The sequence below is a fragment of the Corylus avellana genome, chromosome ca2 (genome assembly GCF_901000735.1).
Source record: "Corylus avellana chromosome ca2, CavTom2PMs-1.0".
Classification (NCBI taxonomy): domain Eukaryota; kingdom Viridiplantae; phylum Streptophyta; class Magnoliopsida; order Fagales; family Betulaceae; genus Corylus; species Corylus avellana.
The window spans coordinates 7,452,787-7,469,342 of NC_081542.1; the positions used below are offsets into that span (position 1 = coordinate 7,452,787).

A 16,556-nucleotide genomic window follows, 5' to 3' on the forward strand; every position below is an offset into this window, starting at 1 on the left:
CATACAATCGCGCCAACCCAATGGCCTCCGTCACCGTGGTGGGTCGTGCGGCTTGCACCTCTGTTCTTAAGTTTCTTTTTAATCCACTTACAAAGCAGCCTAGTTGGTGTTGAGTTGATAACTTACCCACTCCACTAAGTAGATGTTCGAATTGGAGTTGATATTCCTTCACCGATCCAGTTTGCTGTAATTTGGTGAGGTCACCGAAGTGGTCTTCAAACGCTGTTGGCCCGTAGCGGGTATGGAGAGCCGTCTTTAGGGATTCCCAAGTCAAAAACTCCTCGCTTTCTTTGAAGAGTTGATACCACATCTGCGCTTCTGATTCCAGATGATATGGTGCCAGAGGTAATTTCTCCTCATCCTCTATTTGTTTAAATTCGAAGAATTGCTCAACCCTACAGATCCAGCTTGTGGGGTCAATCTCCCCATTGTATTTAGGAAAATCCAGTTTAGCTATTTTCGACACAATTGAACTGGAAAAGGAATTTTTCCCACGACTTTTGGCTATGGAATTTTCTCCTGACTCACTCTTCCATTTGCTTCGCCCATCGTCTATTTTTTCCGCCAATTTCTTTGTTTGCTTTGTCGAAGTTTTCATGAAGCTTTCAAGCATCTTCTGCAAGTTGGAGATTTGCTGCTCCATACGTTCCATTCTTGGGTCCGCCATTGGAAAGGAACCTGTCTCTGATACCAAATTGTTACGAGAATTCGTAACTGAACGTGTAATTCGCCTGTCAACCAGAAAAGAAGCAGGATCTTGCTTCTTATTCCGACCTATTTTCGCTAAATAATGGACGGTAGGAAATCTGAGGTTCCTAGGCCTCCAAACACTAGGTTTGAGAATTAAATTTTGCATGCTTCATTGTACCCCAAACATGGGTTTAAATAGAACTACAATTTAGGTCAAATCCTTCTAGGATTTGTAAAAGTAATACTACCTAGACTAGGAAAACAAAAGAGAGTATCCTTGACCTACACGGCAGTGGAGAAAGTTTCCTTATTAGAATAGGACTAAAATACTTCTATTAACCTATAGTGGAGTACACCTCCTTATTGGAATAGTACTACAATACTAGGCTTGTAACATAAACTCATTGCAATTTAATCTTTTATAGTGAATAAGTTTCTTGAGTACGACTACTCCGAAATGATTTTACTTTTGAAGAGCTATTCAAAACGTCTCCATTTCTTTACTGTTTTATTTAATTTTTGCGATATTACGTGTGGTTGTGAAATTTTCGTTAGTTGTGATTTTTTTACAAACACCTATTAACTTATCTCTTGATGTTGTTTGGTTCGTCTGACAAAGTTCACCCCCAAAACACATGAACAAACATACCCAAAAGTGTTTTTGAAACATTAATGCGTGACATATGTTAAATCACTAGTTATCCTAATAGTTCACGCTGATAGAAAGAGATAAATTTAATCACTTAACCATTACTTTAACACTCCTCCTCACGTGTGAGCTCAAACTCCCTTTTAATAGGTGATAGCCCAACACGTGAAATATTTAATTGAAATTATGGGTGAATTGACAAAGTTAAGATTAAAACTCAGGACCTTGGGCTATAATAACATGTAAAATTCATAGTTATTTCAAAAGCTTAAGTTGATAAAAAGAGATAAATTTAATCACTTAATCATTACTATAACAACATAAAGCAACATTACTGGTGCTTAAAAAATTCATATAATCATGCCACTAACTCAGCAGTGTGAATAATACAGAAGGTTATTAACATACATCTGGCCATTCGATTCACAAAAGCTTCGTAGTGTGAATAATACAGAAGGTTATTAACATAAATCTGGCCATTCGATTCACAATAGCTTCGCATTATCCAAGTGAAGTGGAAAGCATCCATGAAAGTATAAGTGGAGACAATCATTTCTTTGGAGGAGTGTAAGCAAACTTCCATAGAAAATGATCCCTGCCTTGAAAGCTTCTACCACCAGCTACCTCTTCGATGGGTACTGCATCAGATATCTCTTTAAGGCTTGCCTCTGTAAGCTTCATCTTCAAAGAGCCAATATTGTCATCCAGGTTTTTGATCTTAGTTGTCCCTTTAAAAATTCAAGGCAAATGAACAATGAGAAATCGCATGTCAAAGTCTCAACTTGGTTTGATTATTTAGAAGGTGGTATAAGTAAGCATTAGCATCAGAATTTCTAGGGAAATTGCATCACAATGTGAGCTCTGGATTCTAGAAATTGTAGGGACAATGAAAAGATTTGGCACATTGGATAAAATAATCTTACAAAATTGTTCCAAAGGGGACAAAAATCTAAAGCAACTGTATGTACTGAATGAAATCAAATGCCATTACGTTTTCTAGAACAACTCAACTCAGCTCATTTCAATTCAACTAAGCCTTGATCAATGCCAATAGGTTCTCCTGAACACAGCTCCACCCATATGGTTAGCAGCTTTGCTAATATGATCTCTTTAAACTGCAGAACAAGTGTTATTGTCCCTTTCAAAATAAGGCGCATCGCATTTTGGATGAAATGCTTAATGATGCTTCTAAGACACCGTGATCACAAATTCCAATTCAAAATCAAATCTTACTTAGTTATGACTGCAACCTAACACCATATTAATGAATACGTTAAGGGTAAACTAAAATCTCTGAGTTCTTTTGAGGTTCTTATGGCATCAGAAAATAGAATTGTCCAGCCAAGCAATGGGTTCTTGTAATATATACCGAACTGGGTTGTTGTAATATATACTGAACTTTGGGTCTTCAGGCAGGAAATTCTTATGGCACATGGATTGGGATAATTGTGATATTTTTACTTGGATTCTATGTCAACTTTATCTCCTCTAAGATCTTATCCTACATTGTAACGCCTAAAAAGCAAAAGCACTAGACCCTTGGAGAAGAGATAGAATATAATAACATTGAATAGAACTTCAGCCACTTCTTTTTCTTTCTCTTTTTCTTTTCAGCCACATTTCTGAGGAAAACTTATATATGTAGCACATTTCAGAGTAATTTTTTTAAATTAATCAGGACTAAAAAGAGAAAGTCACTTACCAGGTATAGGTGCAACATCATCCCCTTGTTCAAGTACCCATCCTAGTGCTAGCTGAGCAGGAGTGCATTGGTGCCTTCTAGCAAGGCTTTCGATTCGAGTATAAACGGCCTTGTTCTTCTCCAAATTTTCTACCTGGAACCGAGGATGCATGGCCTTATAGACAAAAGAGCTGGCTGTTAGTTAAGCTTTTTTTCCTGTTACTATTAATATCATTATGGGAACGGCAAAAGCCTTGAAATCCTCATTCTCGTAAGACAAAAACTAAATAGCAGATGTGAAGATGTATTTTTCTTTTAAAGACAGCTGCATAGACATGTTTCATTGTATGAATTTTGTATTCAAATTAACCCGAAGAGTAATGCACAGCTGAGAGAAAAAATATATAGTTGCCTAAAGAATTACGCGGGCAATTATTATTCATTGAAAGCCAACAAATGGATGGGAAAAATGTGGCGAAACATATACCAAGCTACTGTTTGCAGCCAAGCTTTCCACGATTCCTTTGCCAGCAAAAAATCCACGACCAAGAGGACTGTATGGAACTATTCCAATGCCAAGTTCCCTGCATGCACAAGAGTATCAACATAGCATTCTCATACTTTTGGATATATAAGATGTCAAAAAGAAACACAAAATGGACATAAAAACCACCCAATTAATATTTTCTATTGTTGCAGTTTCTTTCAAAAACACTATTGGAATCCTAGGAAAGAAAAAAAGATATTTATGATACATACTATCTCATCTCCAAATTAATATTTTCAGAGCCAATAGATATCAAATAAGTAGGCAGCTCTAAATAAAAAATTTCGCATCAGGAAGGGATAAACACGTCGTTGCTTAGAAGTTGAAGCACTCGAGCCTTGTGAGACCAACTTTCATAAAAACTGGAGCTGTAAATTGAACAAACCTGCAAAGTGGAATTATCTCTTCTTCGATATCACGAGTCCAGAGAGACCACTCCATTTGTACAGCAGTGATGGGATGCACAGCATGTGCCCTCCTTATTGTGTCTGGGCTGGCTTCAGATAGACCAATATACTTGACTTTTCCCTCCTCTACCAGTTTCTTAAGTTCACCTATCTACATGCCAACAACAAGGATTTGATCAGTTTTTCCATTTAGATCCCACTATCTCCACAATGGAATAACTAATTTGCAGAGAATTTGATCATTTTAAATTACAAACAGAAAATAATTCAAGAACCACCCTTGCATTGCAGGCATCCAGTTGGAAACACTTACAGTTTCTTCTATAGGTACAGTCTTGTCTACCCGATGTTGATAATACAGATCAATGTATTCGACATCAAGACGCTTCAAGCTAGCCTCACAGGATGAGCGAACATAGTCAGGGCTACCGCTCACTGTCATATGAGTGGGAGGAAATCCCACTCCTTGGACGCCAAATTTGGTGGCTACTTGAATTTTTTCTCTTGGCAACTGCTTCAAGCCCTGAAAGGTATAAACTTCTTCCAGTTAATATCACAAAGTCTTAACATGGTGGAAGATTATTAATCAGTTCATTAACAACAGAACAAATAGAATATACTATCACAAAGATATTTCTACATTAGTGAAAGCCTTTATATTTACCACGACCAAAAAAAAATCCAACTTCTTGAGCTAGTAAGAGTAAAAATTGATGATGAGTACCTTCCCAAGCAGAATTTCATTAGTATGGGGTCCATAAACATCAGATGTATCAAAGAAAGTGATTCCCTTACTGAAAGCATACTTTATTACTGAGATTCCATCCTCATCAGAGAGAGGAGAATTGTAGGCTCCTGTCAGGCCCATACATCCAAATCCCAACTTTGAGACCTATGAAGAAAAAAAAAGTTTAGAATTACAATGAAATGAAACAACAAAAAGTTAACAAAAAATGAATTGGAATGAAAATTGAGTACCAAAAAGTATTTTAATCGAGAAAACTATTCCTTAAAACCTTGGAACCTATGCATCTCGAACATTGAAAAGATTAACCTCAAGATTTTTGATAAGTTGTAGCAATTTGAAGGATTTATATTTTCAGTGAAACCAAATTATTAATCTTTCATGGGTATAGGTTATTTCTGCAGGTCCAATTTATATGAGAGTCCTGATGGAAGAAAGAAGCTTGGCCATTACATATGAGAAGAGAAGGTACCAAAATTCAAATTCGGCTAACTTGAAATGCACAAGCTTTCCTAGACATTTCTCTTTATTTTGCAGTTGGAAATTGAGCAAATATTAGTTTGACAACACAATTTATGCTGATTCCCAGACTAGAAATAAATACAATCTGTTATCAGAGTGTGATCAGCTTCTTGATACCTCAAAAACTCGAAGTATATCAAATTATGTAGATCGCTTTTCTAAGAAATGCGGCTTGAACAGATAAATTCAGAAATTTCCTGAAAAAAATTGAAATGGAACTCAAGGAATGACATTGGGGATTTACCTCAAGGCCTTGAGTGCCCAGTTTCACTCTTGGAATTTGGACTTCGTTGCCTTCTGCCATCTTTCAGATGAGCGTTTGTTTCTCTTCTCAAGATTTTCTGTCTCAATGTCTTGTTGGGATTTGTCTTTGCACTTATCGTCACACTCTCTCTCAATCAAACACAAATGTATGTAGAATGTTAAGAGCGGAAGATAAAAAGGCTGCTAGTCTGCTACGATATTCGAGTCCGAACTTTCTTTCATCATTGATTATGTCATTCGAAACTTTTGGATAACCATCTTATTTAAAAATAAAAATATGGGTTAAATATCTTATTGTCCATATGGGTTAACTTCTTTAATTTTTTTTCCCTTAGGATTTACTTTTTGTTATTAGAGGTCCCTTTTGTTTGCTTAAAGACAAAGATGATACCTTCTTAAAATTCTGAGAAATGCTTTGGGTTAATAAAATTTTCATATTCTCTTACAATTAATCATTAGATTTGTGGGGTCCACAATTGATTTATATGAGATCTAAGTAAGTATACAAATTCAATGATTGATTGTAAATAAATATGGGCCAAATATGAAGAATTTATTGACCCCCAGCATTTACCTAAAATTCTGTCCAAAATTTAACGGAACGTCACGTCAGTACTAATAAAAAACTGACATGTGTCCCTATAATTAATTTAAAAAATATATAATTTTTTTAAAATTAAAAAAATTAAAAATTATATTTATTTTTTGTTTTTTGAAAAAACAAAAAAAACCCCATCTAGCATGAATGAGGAGCCACCCCCTTTGACTCCTTGGGCCACCCCCTTAGTCATATGGCGTGACTCGGGTTTAAGGGTGGTTTCGGCCACTCTCCCTTTAGCCCCTTGAGGGTAGTTCGGCCAACCCCAACTGGTTGTGGGGATGTCTCGCCACCCACATTCCGGCCAAATGGGGGTGGCCTATCACCCCCCAAATAGCGGTCACTCCCAACTTTTTTTAAAAAAAGAATAATAATTTAATTTAATTTTTTAATTTTTTTAATTTAATTTTTTTTAAATAATAATTATAGGGACACGTGTCAGTTCTTTATTGGTATTAACGTAACATTCCGTCAAATTTTGGATGGAGGTACCATCTCTGTCTTTAGGTAAACCAGAGGTATCTCTTGTGATAAAAATTAAATCTTAAGGGACAAAAAATAAAGAAATTAAACTATATGGGGCAATAAGGTATTTAACTCTAAAAATAAATTGACAATATTTAAAATTGTACATCCACAAAGCTATATACGTAAGGAGATTTGTTACACCTTAACAATCACTCATTTAAATTGAAGCTCCTCCGACTCAAATTTATAATACCATTTATTGAATCAACTTTTTAATCATTTTATCTAAAAATCAATTAATATTTCGTGTATGAAGCATGTTTTACAATATTTAATCTTTTATAGTGAATAAGTTTCTTGAGTTCAACTACTCCGAAAAGATTTTACTTTTGAAGAGCTATTGAAAACGTCTCCATTTCTTTACTGTTTTATTTAATTTTGGTGATATTATGTGTGGTTGTGAAATTTTTGTTGGTTGTGATTTTTTTACAAACACCTATTCACTTCTCTCTTGGTGTTGTTAGGGTTCGTCCGATGAATTTCACCCCCAATACACATAAACGAACATAACCAAAAGTGTTTTTGAAACATCAATGCGTGACATATGTTAAATTACTAGTTATCCTAACAGTTTACGTTGATAGAAAGAGGTAAATTTAATCACTTAACCATTACTTTAATATTCCCCTTCACGTGTGAGCTTTAAGGGTGAATTGATGAAGTCAATGTTCAAACTCAGAACCTTGGGCTCTAATAACATGTAAAATTACTAGTTATTCCAAAAGCTTAAGTTGATAGAAATAGATAAATTTAATCATTTAATCATTACTTTAACAATATAAAGCAACATTACTGGTACATTCTTAAAAAGTTCATATAATCATTCCGCTAACTCAGCAGTGTGAATAATACAGAAGGTTATAAACATAAATCTGGCCATTCGATTCACAAAAGCTTCGCATTATCAAAGTGAAGTGGAAAGCATCCATGAAAGTATAAGTGAAGACAATCATTTCTTTGGAGGAGTGTTAGCAAACTTCCATTGAAAATGATCCATGTTTTGAAAGCTTCTACCACCAGCTACCTCTTCGATGGGTACAGCATCAGATATCTCTTTAAGGCTTGCCTCTGTAAGTTTCTTCTTCAAAGAGCCAATATTGTCATCCAAGTTTTTGATCTTAGTTGTCCCTTTAAAAATTTAAGGCAAATGAACAATGAGAAATCGCAAGTCAAAGTCTCAACTTGGTTTGATTTTTTAGAAGGTGATATAAGTAAGCATTAGCATCAGAATTTTTAGGGAAATTGCATCACAATGTGAGCTCTGGATTCTAGAATTTGTAGGGACCATGAAAAGATTTGGCACATTGGATAATAATCTTACAAAATTGTTCCAAAGGGGACTGAAATCTAAAGCAACTGTATGTACCGAATGAAATCGAATGCCATTACATTTTTTAGAACAACTCAGCTCAGCTCATTTCCATTCAACTAAGCCTTAATCAATGCCAATAGGTTTTCTTGAACACAACTCCCCCCATATAGTTAGCAGCTTTGCTAATATAATCTCTTTCAACTGCACAACAAGTGTTACTGTCCCTTTCAAAATAAGGCGCATCGCATTTTAGATGAAATGCCTAATGATGCTTTTAAGACACCGTGATCACAAATTCCAATCGATAATCAAATCTTATTTTTACTTGGATTCTATGTCAACTTTATCTCCTCTAAGATCTTATCCTACATTGTAAAGCCTAAAAAGCAAAAGCACTAGACCCTTGGAGAAGAAATAGAATATAATAACATTGAATAGAACTTCAGCCACTTCTTTTTCTTTCTCTTTTTCCTTTCAGCCACATTTCTGAGGAAAACTTATATATGTAGCACATTTCAGAGTAATTTTTTAAAATTAATCAGGACTAAAAAGAGAAAGCCACTTACCAGGTATAGGTACAACATCATCCCCTTGTTCAAGTACCCATGCTAGTGCTAGCTGAGCAGGAGTGCATTGGTGCCTTCTAGCAAGGCTTTCGATTCGAGCATAAACGGTCTTGTTCTTCTCCAAATTGTCTCCTTGGAACCGAGGATGCGCAGCCTTATAGATAAAAGAGCTGGCTGTTAGTTAAGCTTTTTTTCCTGTTACTATTAATATCATTATGGGGAACCGCAAAAGCCTTGAAATCCTCATTCTCGTAAGACAAAAACTAAATAGCAGATGTGAAGATGTATTTTTCTTTTAAAGACAGCTGCATAGACATGTTTCATTGTATGAATTTTGTATTCAAATTAACCCAAAGAGTAATGCACAGCTGAGAGAAAAAATATATAGTTGCCTAAAGAATTACGCGGGCAATTATTATTCATTGAAAGCCAACAAATGGATGGGAAAAATGTGGCGAAACATATACCAAGCTACTGTTTGCAGCCAAGCTTTCCACGATTCCTTTGCCAGCAAAAAATCCACGACCAAGAGGACTGTATGGAACTATTCCAATGCCAAGTTCCCTGCATGCACAAGAGTATCAACATAGCATTCTCATACTTCTGGATATATAAGATGTCAAAAAGCCACACAAAATGGACATAAAAACCACCCAATTAATATTTTCTATTGTTGCAATTTCTTTAAAAAATGATAATACTATTGGAATCCTAAGAAAGAAAAAAAGATATTTATGATGCATACTATCTCATCTCCAAATTAATATTTTCAGAGCCAATAGATATCAAACAAGTAGGCAGCTCTAAATAAAAAATTTCGCATCAGGAAGGGATAAACACGTCGTTGCTTAGAAGTTGAAGCACTCGAGCCTTGTGAGACCAATTTTCATAAAAACTAGAGCTGTAAATTGAACAAACCTGCAAAGTGGAATTATCTCTTCTTCGATATCACGAGTCCAGAGAGACCACTCCATTTGTACAGCAGTGATGGGATGCACAGCATGTGCCCTCCTTATTGTGTCTGGGCTGGCTTCAGATAGACCAATATACTTGACTTTTCCCTCCTCTATCAGTTTCTTAAGTTCACCTATCTACATGCCAACAAGGATTTGATCAGTTTTGCCATTTAGATCCCACTATCTCCACAATGGAATAACTAATTTGCAGAGAATTTGATCATTTTAAATTACAAACAGAAAATAATTCAAGAACCACCCTTGCAGGCATCTAGTTGCATCTAGTTGAAAGAGAAAGAGAAACACTTACAGTTTCTTCTATAGGTATAGTCTTGTCTACCCGATGTTGATAATACAGATCAATGTATTCGACATCAAGACGCTTCAAGCTAGCCTCACAGGATGAGCGAACATAGCCAGGGCTACCGCTCACTGTCATATGAGGAGTGGGAGGAAATCCCACTCTTTGGATGCCAAATTTGGTGGCTACTTGAATTTTTTCTCTTGGCAACTGCTTCAAGGCCTGAAAGGTATAAACTTCTTCCAGTTAATATCACAAAGCCTTAACATGGTGGAAGATTATTAATCAGTTCATTAACAACAGAACAAATAGAAAATACTATCACAAAGATATTTCTACATTAGTGACAACCTTCATATTTACCACGACCAAAAAAAAAAAAAAAAATTCCAACTTCTTGAGCTAGTAAGAGTAAAAATTAATGAGTACCTTTCCAAGCAGAATTTCATTAGTATGGGGTCCATAAACATCAGATGTATCAAAGAAAGTGATTCCCTTACTGAAAGCATACTTTATTATTGAGATTCCATCCTCATCAGAGAGAGGAGAATTGTAGGCTCCTGTCAGGCTCATACATCCAAATCCCAGCTTTGAGACCTATGAAGAAAAAGAAGTTTAGAATTACAACGAAATGAACAACAAAAAGTTAACAAAAAATGAATTGGAATGAAAATTGAGTACCAAAAAGTATTTTAATCGAGAAAACTATTCCTTAAAACCTTGGAACCTATGCATCTCGAACATTGAAAAGATTAACCTCAATATTTTTGATAAGTTGTAGCAATTTGAAGGATTTATATTTTCAGTGAAACCAATCATTAATCTTTCAAGGGTATAGGTTATTTCTGCAGGTCCAATTCATATGAGACTCCTGATGGAAGAAAGAAGCTTGGCCATTACATATGAGAAGAGAAGGTACCAAAATTCAAATTCGGCTAACTTGAAATGAACAAGCTTTCCTAGACATTTCTCTTTATTTTGCAGTTGGAAATTGAGCAAATATTAGTTTGACAACACAATTTATGCTGATTCCCAGACTAGAAATAAATACAATCTGTTATCAGAGTGTGATCAGCTTCTTGATACCTCAAAAACTCAGAGTATATCAATTATGTAGATGGATTTTCTAAGAAATGCGGCTTGAACAGATAAATTCAGAAATTTCCTGAAAAAAATTGAAATGGAACTCAAGGAATGACATTGGGGATTTACCTCAAGGCCTTGAGTGCCCAGTTTCACTCTTGGAATTTGGACTTCGTTGCCTTCTGCCATCTTTCAGATGAACGTTTGTTTCTCTTCTCAAGATTTTCTGTCTCAATGTCTTGTTGGGATTTGTCTTTGCACTTTTCGTCACTCTCTCTCAATCAAGCGCGCGCGCACACACACACACACACACATATATATATATATATATATATATAGAATGTTAAGAGTGGAAGATAAAAAGGCTGCTACGATATTCGAGTCCGAACTTTCTTTCATTATTGATTATGTCATTCGAAACTTTTGGATAAGCATCTTATTTAAAAATAAAAATATGGGTTAAATAATATATTGCTTATATGGGTTAACTTTTTTATTTTTTATTCCATTGGTTTACCTTTTATTATTGATGGTCTTTTTTGTTTGCTTAAAGATAGAGATACCTTGGTTAAAATTTTGAGAAATACTATGGGTTAATAAATTTTTCATATTCCCTTATAATCAACCATTAGATTGATGGAGCCCATCATTGACTTATATGAGATCTAGGTAAGTCTACAAATTCAATAATTGATTGTAAAGAAATTTGGGTCAAAAATGAGGAATTTATTGACTCCTAGCATTTATCTAAAATTCTGTTCAAAATTTAATGAAACGTCATGTCAGCACCAATAAAAAACTAACATGTATCCCTATAATTAATTTAAAATATATATAATTTTTTTTTAAATTTAAAAAATTAAAAATTATATTTAATTTTTTTTTTTTGAAAAAAAAAAAAAACTTTCGCCATTTTGGGGGTCGTTGGCCACCCCCATCTAGCAGGAATGAAGCCACCCCCTTTGGCTCCTTGAGCCACCCTCTTGGCCACATGGGGTGACTCGGGTTTGGGGGTGGTTTCGACCACCTCCTTTGGCTCCTTGGGGGTAGCTCAGCCAACCCCAACTAGCCGTGGGGGTGTCTCGCCACCCCCATTCCGGCCAAATGGGGGTGGCTTGTCAACCCCCAAATGACGGCCACTCCCAACTTTTTTAAAAGAAAAACAAACAATTAAATATAATTTTTTAATATTTTTAATTTATTTTTAAAAAATAATAATTATAGGGATACATGTCAATTTTTTATTGGTGTTAACGTAACGTTTTGTCAAATTTTGAACGGAGGTACCATCTCCATTTTTAGGCAAACCAGAGGTATCTCTTGTGATAAAAATTAAACCTTGAGGGACAAAAAATAAAAAAGTTAAACCATATACGATAATACGGCATTTAACCCTAAAAATAAATTGACAATATTTAAAATTGTACATCCACAAAGCTATATACGTGAGGAGAGTTGTTACACTTCAACAATCACTCATTTATAGTGAGGCTCCTCCAACTCAAATTTATAATACCATTTATTGGATCAACTTTTTAATCATTTTTATCTAAAAATCAATTAATGTTTTGTGTATGAAGTGTGTTTTATAATATTCAAATCCTACTAACATATTTTAAAAATTGTGAATAGAATAATATTGTTACGTTTTTAAAAGGTAGCTCAATCAACTAGAAGCACGCCATATGAAACGGAAGAAAAAAAAAAAATAATAATACTTTAAGACTTGGAGTATAAATTTTATTTCGTCATTGATTATGTCATTGCGCTTTATTTTTCTGTTCTTTTATTCTCGATAGGGATAGTAGACACTGACAACACATTTGACATTTCCAAGAGATTCGTTGCGAACTTGCGAGTCTCTCTTTCTTCAGTTGTCACTGATTATGTCATACACGAATGCTATATATAATTAAAAATTAGACCCTTTTTCCGGTCTCGTCTTTTTTTTTTTTTTTTTTTGGGGAAAATTGTCAACCTGAAAAAATATCTAAAATATTAGACTCTGTACAACAAAAGCTAAACGTTCTAAATGGACAATATCTCTAATATATATTGGTCTCGTCTTTAATGTTTAAAAAATGACAATTAGGCTCTTAAGTTTTAACTATGTTTATTATTTAATTTTGTTTTCACATATGAAAAATGATGTTTTAAGGGATGAAGTCTCCAAAATACTCCTAAGAGAGCGGATGAAGTCCCCAAAATGCCTTTAGGGGCTAAAGTGTTAGGAAAAAAAAAAAAACCCACAAAAATAAGTTAAATATAATTTTTAAAAAATAATAATAAAAAAAAATTGAAAGCGACCAAATCCACTAAAATGGTCAATTTGGAGATGGTTTCGGCCACTTGGAGGTGGCCAAACTACCACTATTCCGTCCAAATGGGGTGGTCATGGTCAACCTCAATTTTTTTGTTTTTTTAATAAAAAAAATTGTATTTAACTATTTTTTTAAAATAAGGACATTTTGAGGACTTTATCTCCTAAAAATCCACATGCAATGCACGTGGGTTATTTGTCAAATAAGGCAAAAATGGCTAATCCACACTCAATTCCATCTCCCTAAATAGTCGTTAATTCTTTTCCTTTCTCTCATATAAACAAACTAATTTAGGCATCAGAACTATTTTCCCCCGTCCTGTTCCGTCAAGCTTAAGGCTATGTTCTTTTATAGACATCTTGAAGACAACTATTCTGGCCTTCAGTCAACCATTCGGATAGTTGCTCTTCTCAATAAAGTGTCCTAACACATGTCATTAATCATATCCATTTGTGAAAAATCAAAATTAGTTCCTAGGTTTTCTTGTGATTTCAATTTAGTCATCAGATTTTCAATCTCAACAATTAGGTCTCTATGTTTTACCTTAGTTTCAAATAGGTCTTTCCGTCAACTTACCGTCCAATTAATTATCAGTGTGCCACGTCAAACTACGAAGTCCATGACACGTAACTCACATTTAGTACACCATGTGCCCATTGTACGTTCCACACTGCAAATTTACCTTAAATTACAAATCTACCCGAAATAAAAAACACAAAACAAAATAATAATAACATTAAAAATAAAAAGAAGAAAAAAAGGATGGCGACTATAAGGCTCCCCTCACAAAGGGGTGGCCACTCCTTTGTGAGGGAAGGCTTCCCCTTAGAGGGATGGCCACACCACTGTGAGGGAAGGTTGCCCTTCATAGATTTGTGAAAGATGGCCGCATCACCAGATGAATGGTGGCTACCCCTCTTGTGAGGGGTGCCAACCACCACTATATGAGGGGTGGTTGCCCCTCTCTTGAGGGCCAGCCTCCCCTTACAATGCATGGGAAGACTTCCCCACATAAATCTAAGAAGAGTGGTCGCCTGTCACTAGATGAATAGTGGCCAGCCCTCTTGTGAGGGATGCCAGCCACCCCTATATAAGGGGTGGTCGCCTCTCTCTTGAGGGGCAGCCTCTCCTTACGGTTGTCATCCTTTTTTATTTTTTTTATTCATGGTAGATTTATAATTTAAGGGTAAATTTTTCAATCACAAACCACATATCATCAACTTAATGGTCTAACATGACATGCCACCAATTGATTGTAAAGCAGATTGACAAAGAGACTTATTTGAAATTGGCATAAAACCTAATAACCTAATTGTCGAAATTGGAAATCCAACGACTAAAATTGAACTCACAAGAAAACCTATGATTAATTTTGATGTTTCCCAATCCATTTACTGAACTTGTGAACTCAGTAAAATTACTTTGTACAATTGAGTATTTCATGTTTAGATGACAAGACCTAAACAAATAGAGTTACCCCACCAAAATTACCCTAGCGTGATGTTACTACACTTCAAGATGTAGTTCCATGCAACCCTAAAGTTACAGAAATAAAATGAAAAATTTTATTGCTGTGTTGAAATACATACATTCTGCAACAGTAGCTGTGTGGAACAAGATCATATTTTTCTTTGAATGAAAAGAAAAATTATCACTCACTATTGATTAACTTGTAATACTTGTTGAGTGATATGAACTCTTCGGCGTTCAATATAAATTATTTGTGTGTAAGCCCTCTGCCAAAAGCAGAAAAGTAATGAAAATACACCTGAAGATCTTTGCCACAAAATCATTATTATTCCATCCTCAATAATAATTTAATTACATCATAAGTAAAAATTGTCAAATACATGCCTTGCACACACACACACACACACAGAGGAAGAAGACGAAGATCATTTTCAGTTGCGCACCAAATAATCATACTACACCAAAGGGTCTACAAAAATTCCAACGACAAACCTGGAATAGTCCAATCAATGCAATATACAAGTTCTAATTAAAGCAAGTTACTAGCAGCGGGTTAAAATGAACAAAAGAACAAGTATAACATACTTTAAATCTTTGGTACTACTACTTCTAACAATTTGACATTTACCTACTTTAGAGCAAGAATTTAGAAAAGATTTAAGCTGCCTACTTTTTAGGGAAATTGTTCTATAAGAACTTGAGTTTTACCCGTGTGACAAATAAGGGTCTGAGTTTCTATTTTTGGCAATTAAAACTTAAAAGTATGAGTTTTCGCCTTCGACAAATAAGCCCAACCGTCCAATTTTCTGTCAATCTTTTAACGGAGGACTTACCAATTGTCGTTTTCTCTATGTTAGACCAATAAAAACTGTATCCATATCTACGTTAGCATGCCACATAATCAATTATACTAAAAAAAACAGAAAAAAGATAAAAAAGAAAGAAAGAAAGAAAGAATAAGGGAGATCCACCCTCTATCTCCGCGGAGGAAGGAGGCGGCAGGGTGGCTTGACCCCCACAAAGGACGAGGGTAGAGAGCTCCTCCCCTGCCCACCTCTACAAGGATGGCTCTCCACCCCCGCACATCTCTGTTAGGGTTGAGAGCTCCTGCTCCGCCCTCCCACGCCTCTGCAAGGTGGCTCTCCACCTAAATATAGAGGGTAGAGGTGGAGGGTGGATCTCCACTAATTTTTTTATTTCTTAGTTTTTTTAAAAATAAAAAATAAAAAAAAATTAGACAAAATTGCCTATGTGACATGGTGCTGAATCTGGATACTCGTGACAGTTTTAATTCGCCTAACATTGACAAAATGACAATTGGCACATTCTCCATTAAGAGATTAACCAAAAATTTGATAACAGGATTTTTTTTTTTTTTTTTAATAGGTAATTCAAATTCATTAAAAAGCAAGCAGAAGAGCACAACACAAGTATACAAAAAGTATAAAAGACAACCCAAGTATAGGAAAAGAAGAAAAAAACTCCAAAAACTCAAAGAAGTTAGAAACAAGCAAACTATTCAACGCTAATTTCCATGTATAAAGGGATTGGAACAACATCTTCTTCAACTCTAACATCACAGTCTCACAACTTCAAAGCTCTTTGCATTACGCTCTCTCCAAATATACTATATTAAACACACAGAAGCTAACCTCCGCTTATTTGTCGCAAGGCAAAAACTCAAGCCTTTATTGTCAAAACTAGAAACGTGGGTCCTTATTGGTCATAAAGGTAAACTCTGGCCATTGGATTCACAAAAGCTTCGCAATAAGCAAGTGAAGTTGACAGCATCCATGAAAGTATAAGTAGAGACAATCAATTCTTTGGAGGAGTGTTAGCAAACTTCCATAGCAAATGATCCGTGTTTTGATAGCTTCTAACACCAGCTACCTCTTCAATGGGTACAGCATCAGATA

At 35.2% G+C, this 16,556-nt stretch overlaps 2 protein-coding genes across 3 annotated transcripts in view; both read right to left on the reverse strand.

Annotated features, from left to right (window-relative positions):
- Positions 1–1,626: 1,626 nt before the first annotated feature.
- On the reverse strand, positions 1,627–5,726 carry LOC132172706 (probable aldo-keto reductase 1). Its single transcript, XM_059584260.1, has 7 exons — positions 5,486–5,726; positions 4,699–4,866; positions 4,288–4,497; positions 3,953–4,125; positions 3,508–3,604; positions 3,042–3,195; positions 1,627–2,067 (listed from the first exon to the last, which is right to left on the reverse strand). The coding sequence occupies exons 1-7, from the start codon at positions 5,543–5,545 to the stop codon at positions 1,889–1,891; spliced, it is 1,041 nt and encodes a 346-aa protein (XP_059440243.1). The 5' UTR covers positions 5,546–5,726; the 3' UTR covers positions 1,627–1,888.
- Positions 5,727–7,362: 1,636 nt separating this feature from the next.
- LOC132171955 (probable aldo-keto reductase 1) overlaps positions 7,363–16,556 on the reverse strand; it is a 10,640-nt gene continuing 1,446 nt past the window's right edge. Inside the window, exons 1-7 of one of the 2 annotated variants that reach the window (XM_059583374.1) lie at positions 10,979–11,146; positions 10,196–10,363; positions 9,776–9,988; positions 9,428–9,600; positions 8,977–9,073; positions 8,510–8,663; positions 7,363–7,759 (exon numbers count right to left, since the gene is read on the reverse strand). In XM_059583374.1, the coding sequence (XP_059439357.1) occupies positions 7,581–7,759; positions 8,510–8,663; positions 8,977–9,073; positions 9,428–9,600; positions 9,776–9,988; positions 10,196–10,363; positions 10,979–11,038 (1,044 nt within the window). In that variant the 5' untranslated portion in view covers positions 11,039–11,146 and the 3' untranslated portion in view covers positions 7,363–7,580. Of the gene's footprint in view, positions 7,760–8,509; positions 8,664–8,976; positions 9,074–9,427; positions 9,601–9,775; positions 9,989–10,195; positions 10,364–10,978; positions 11,147–16,556 lie in introns of those variants that run through there. The other variant, XM_059583375.1, reaches the window with a different exon arrangement.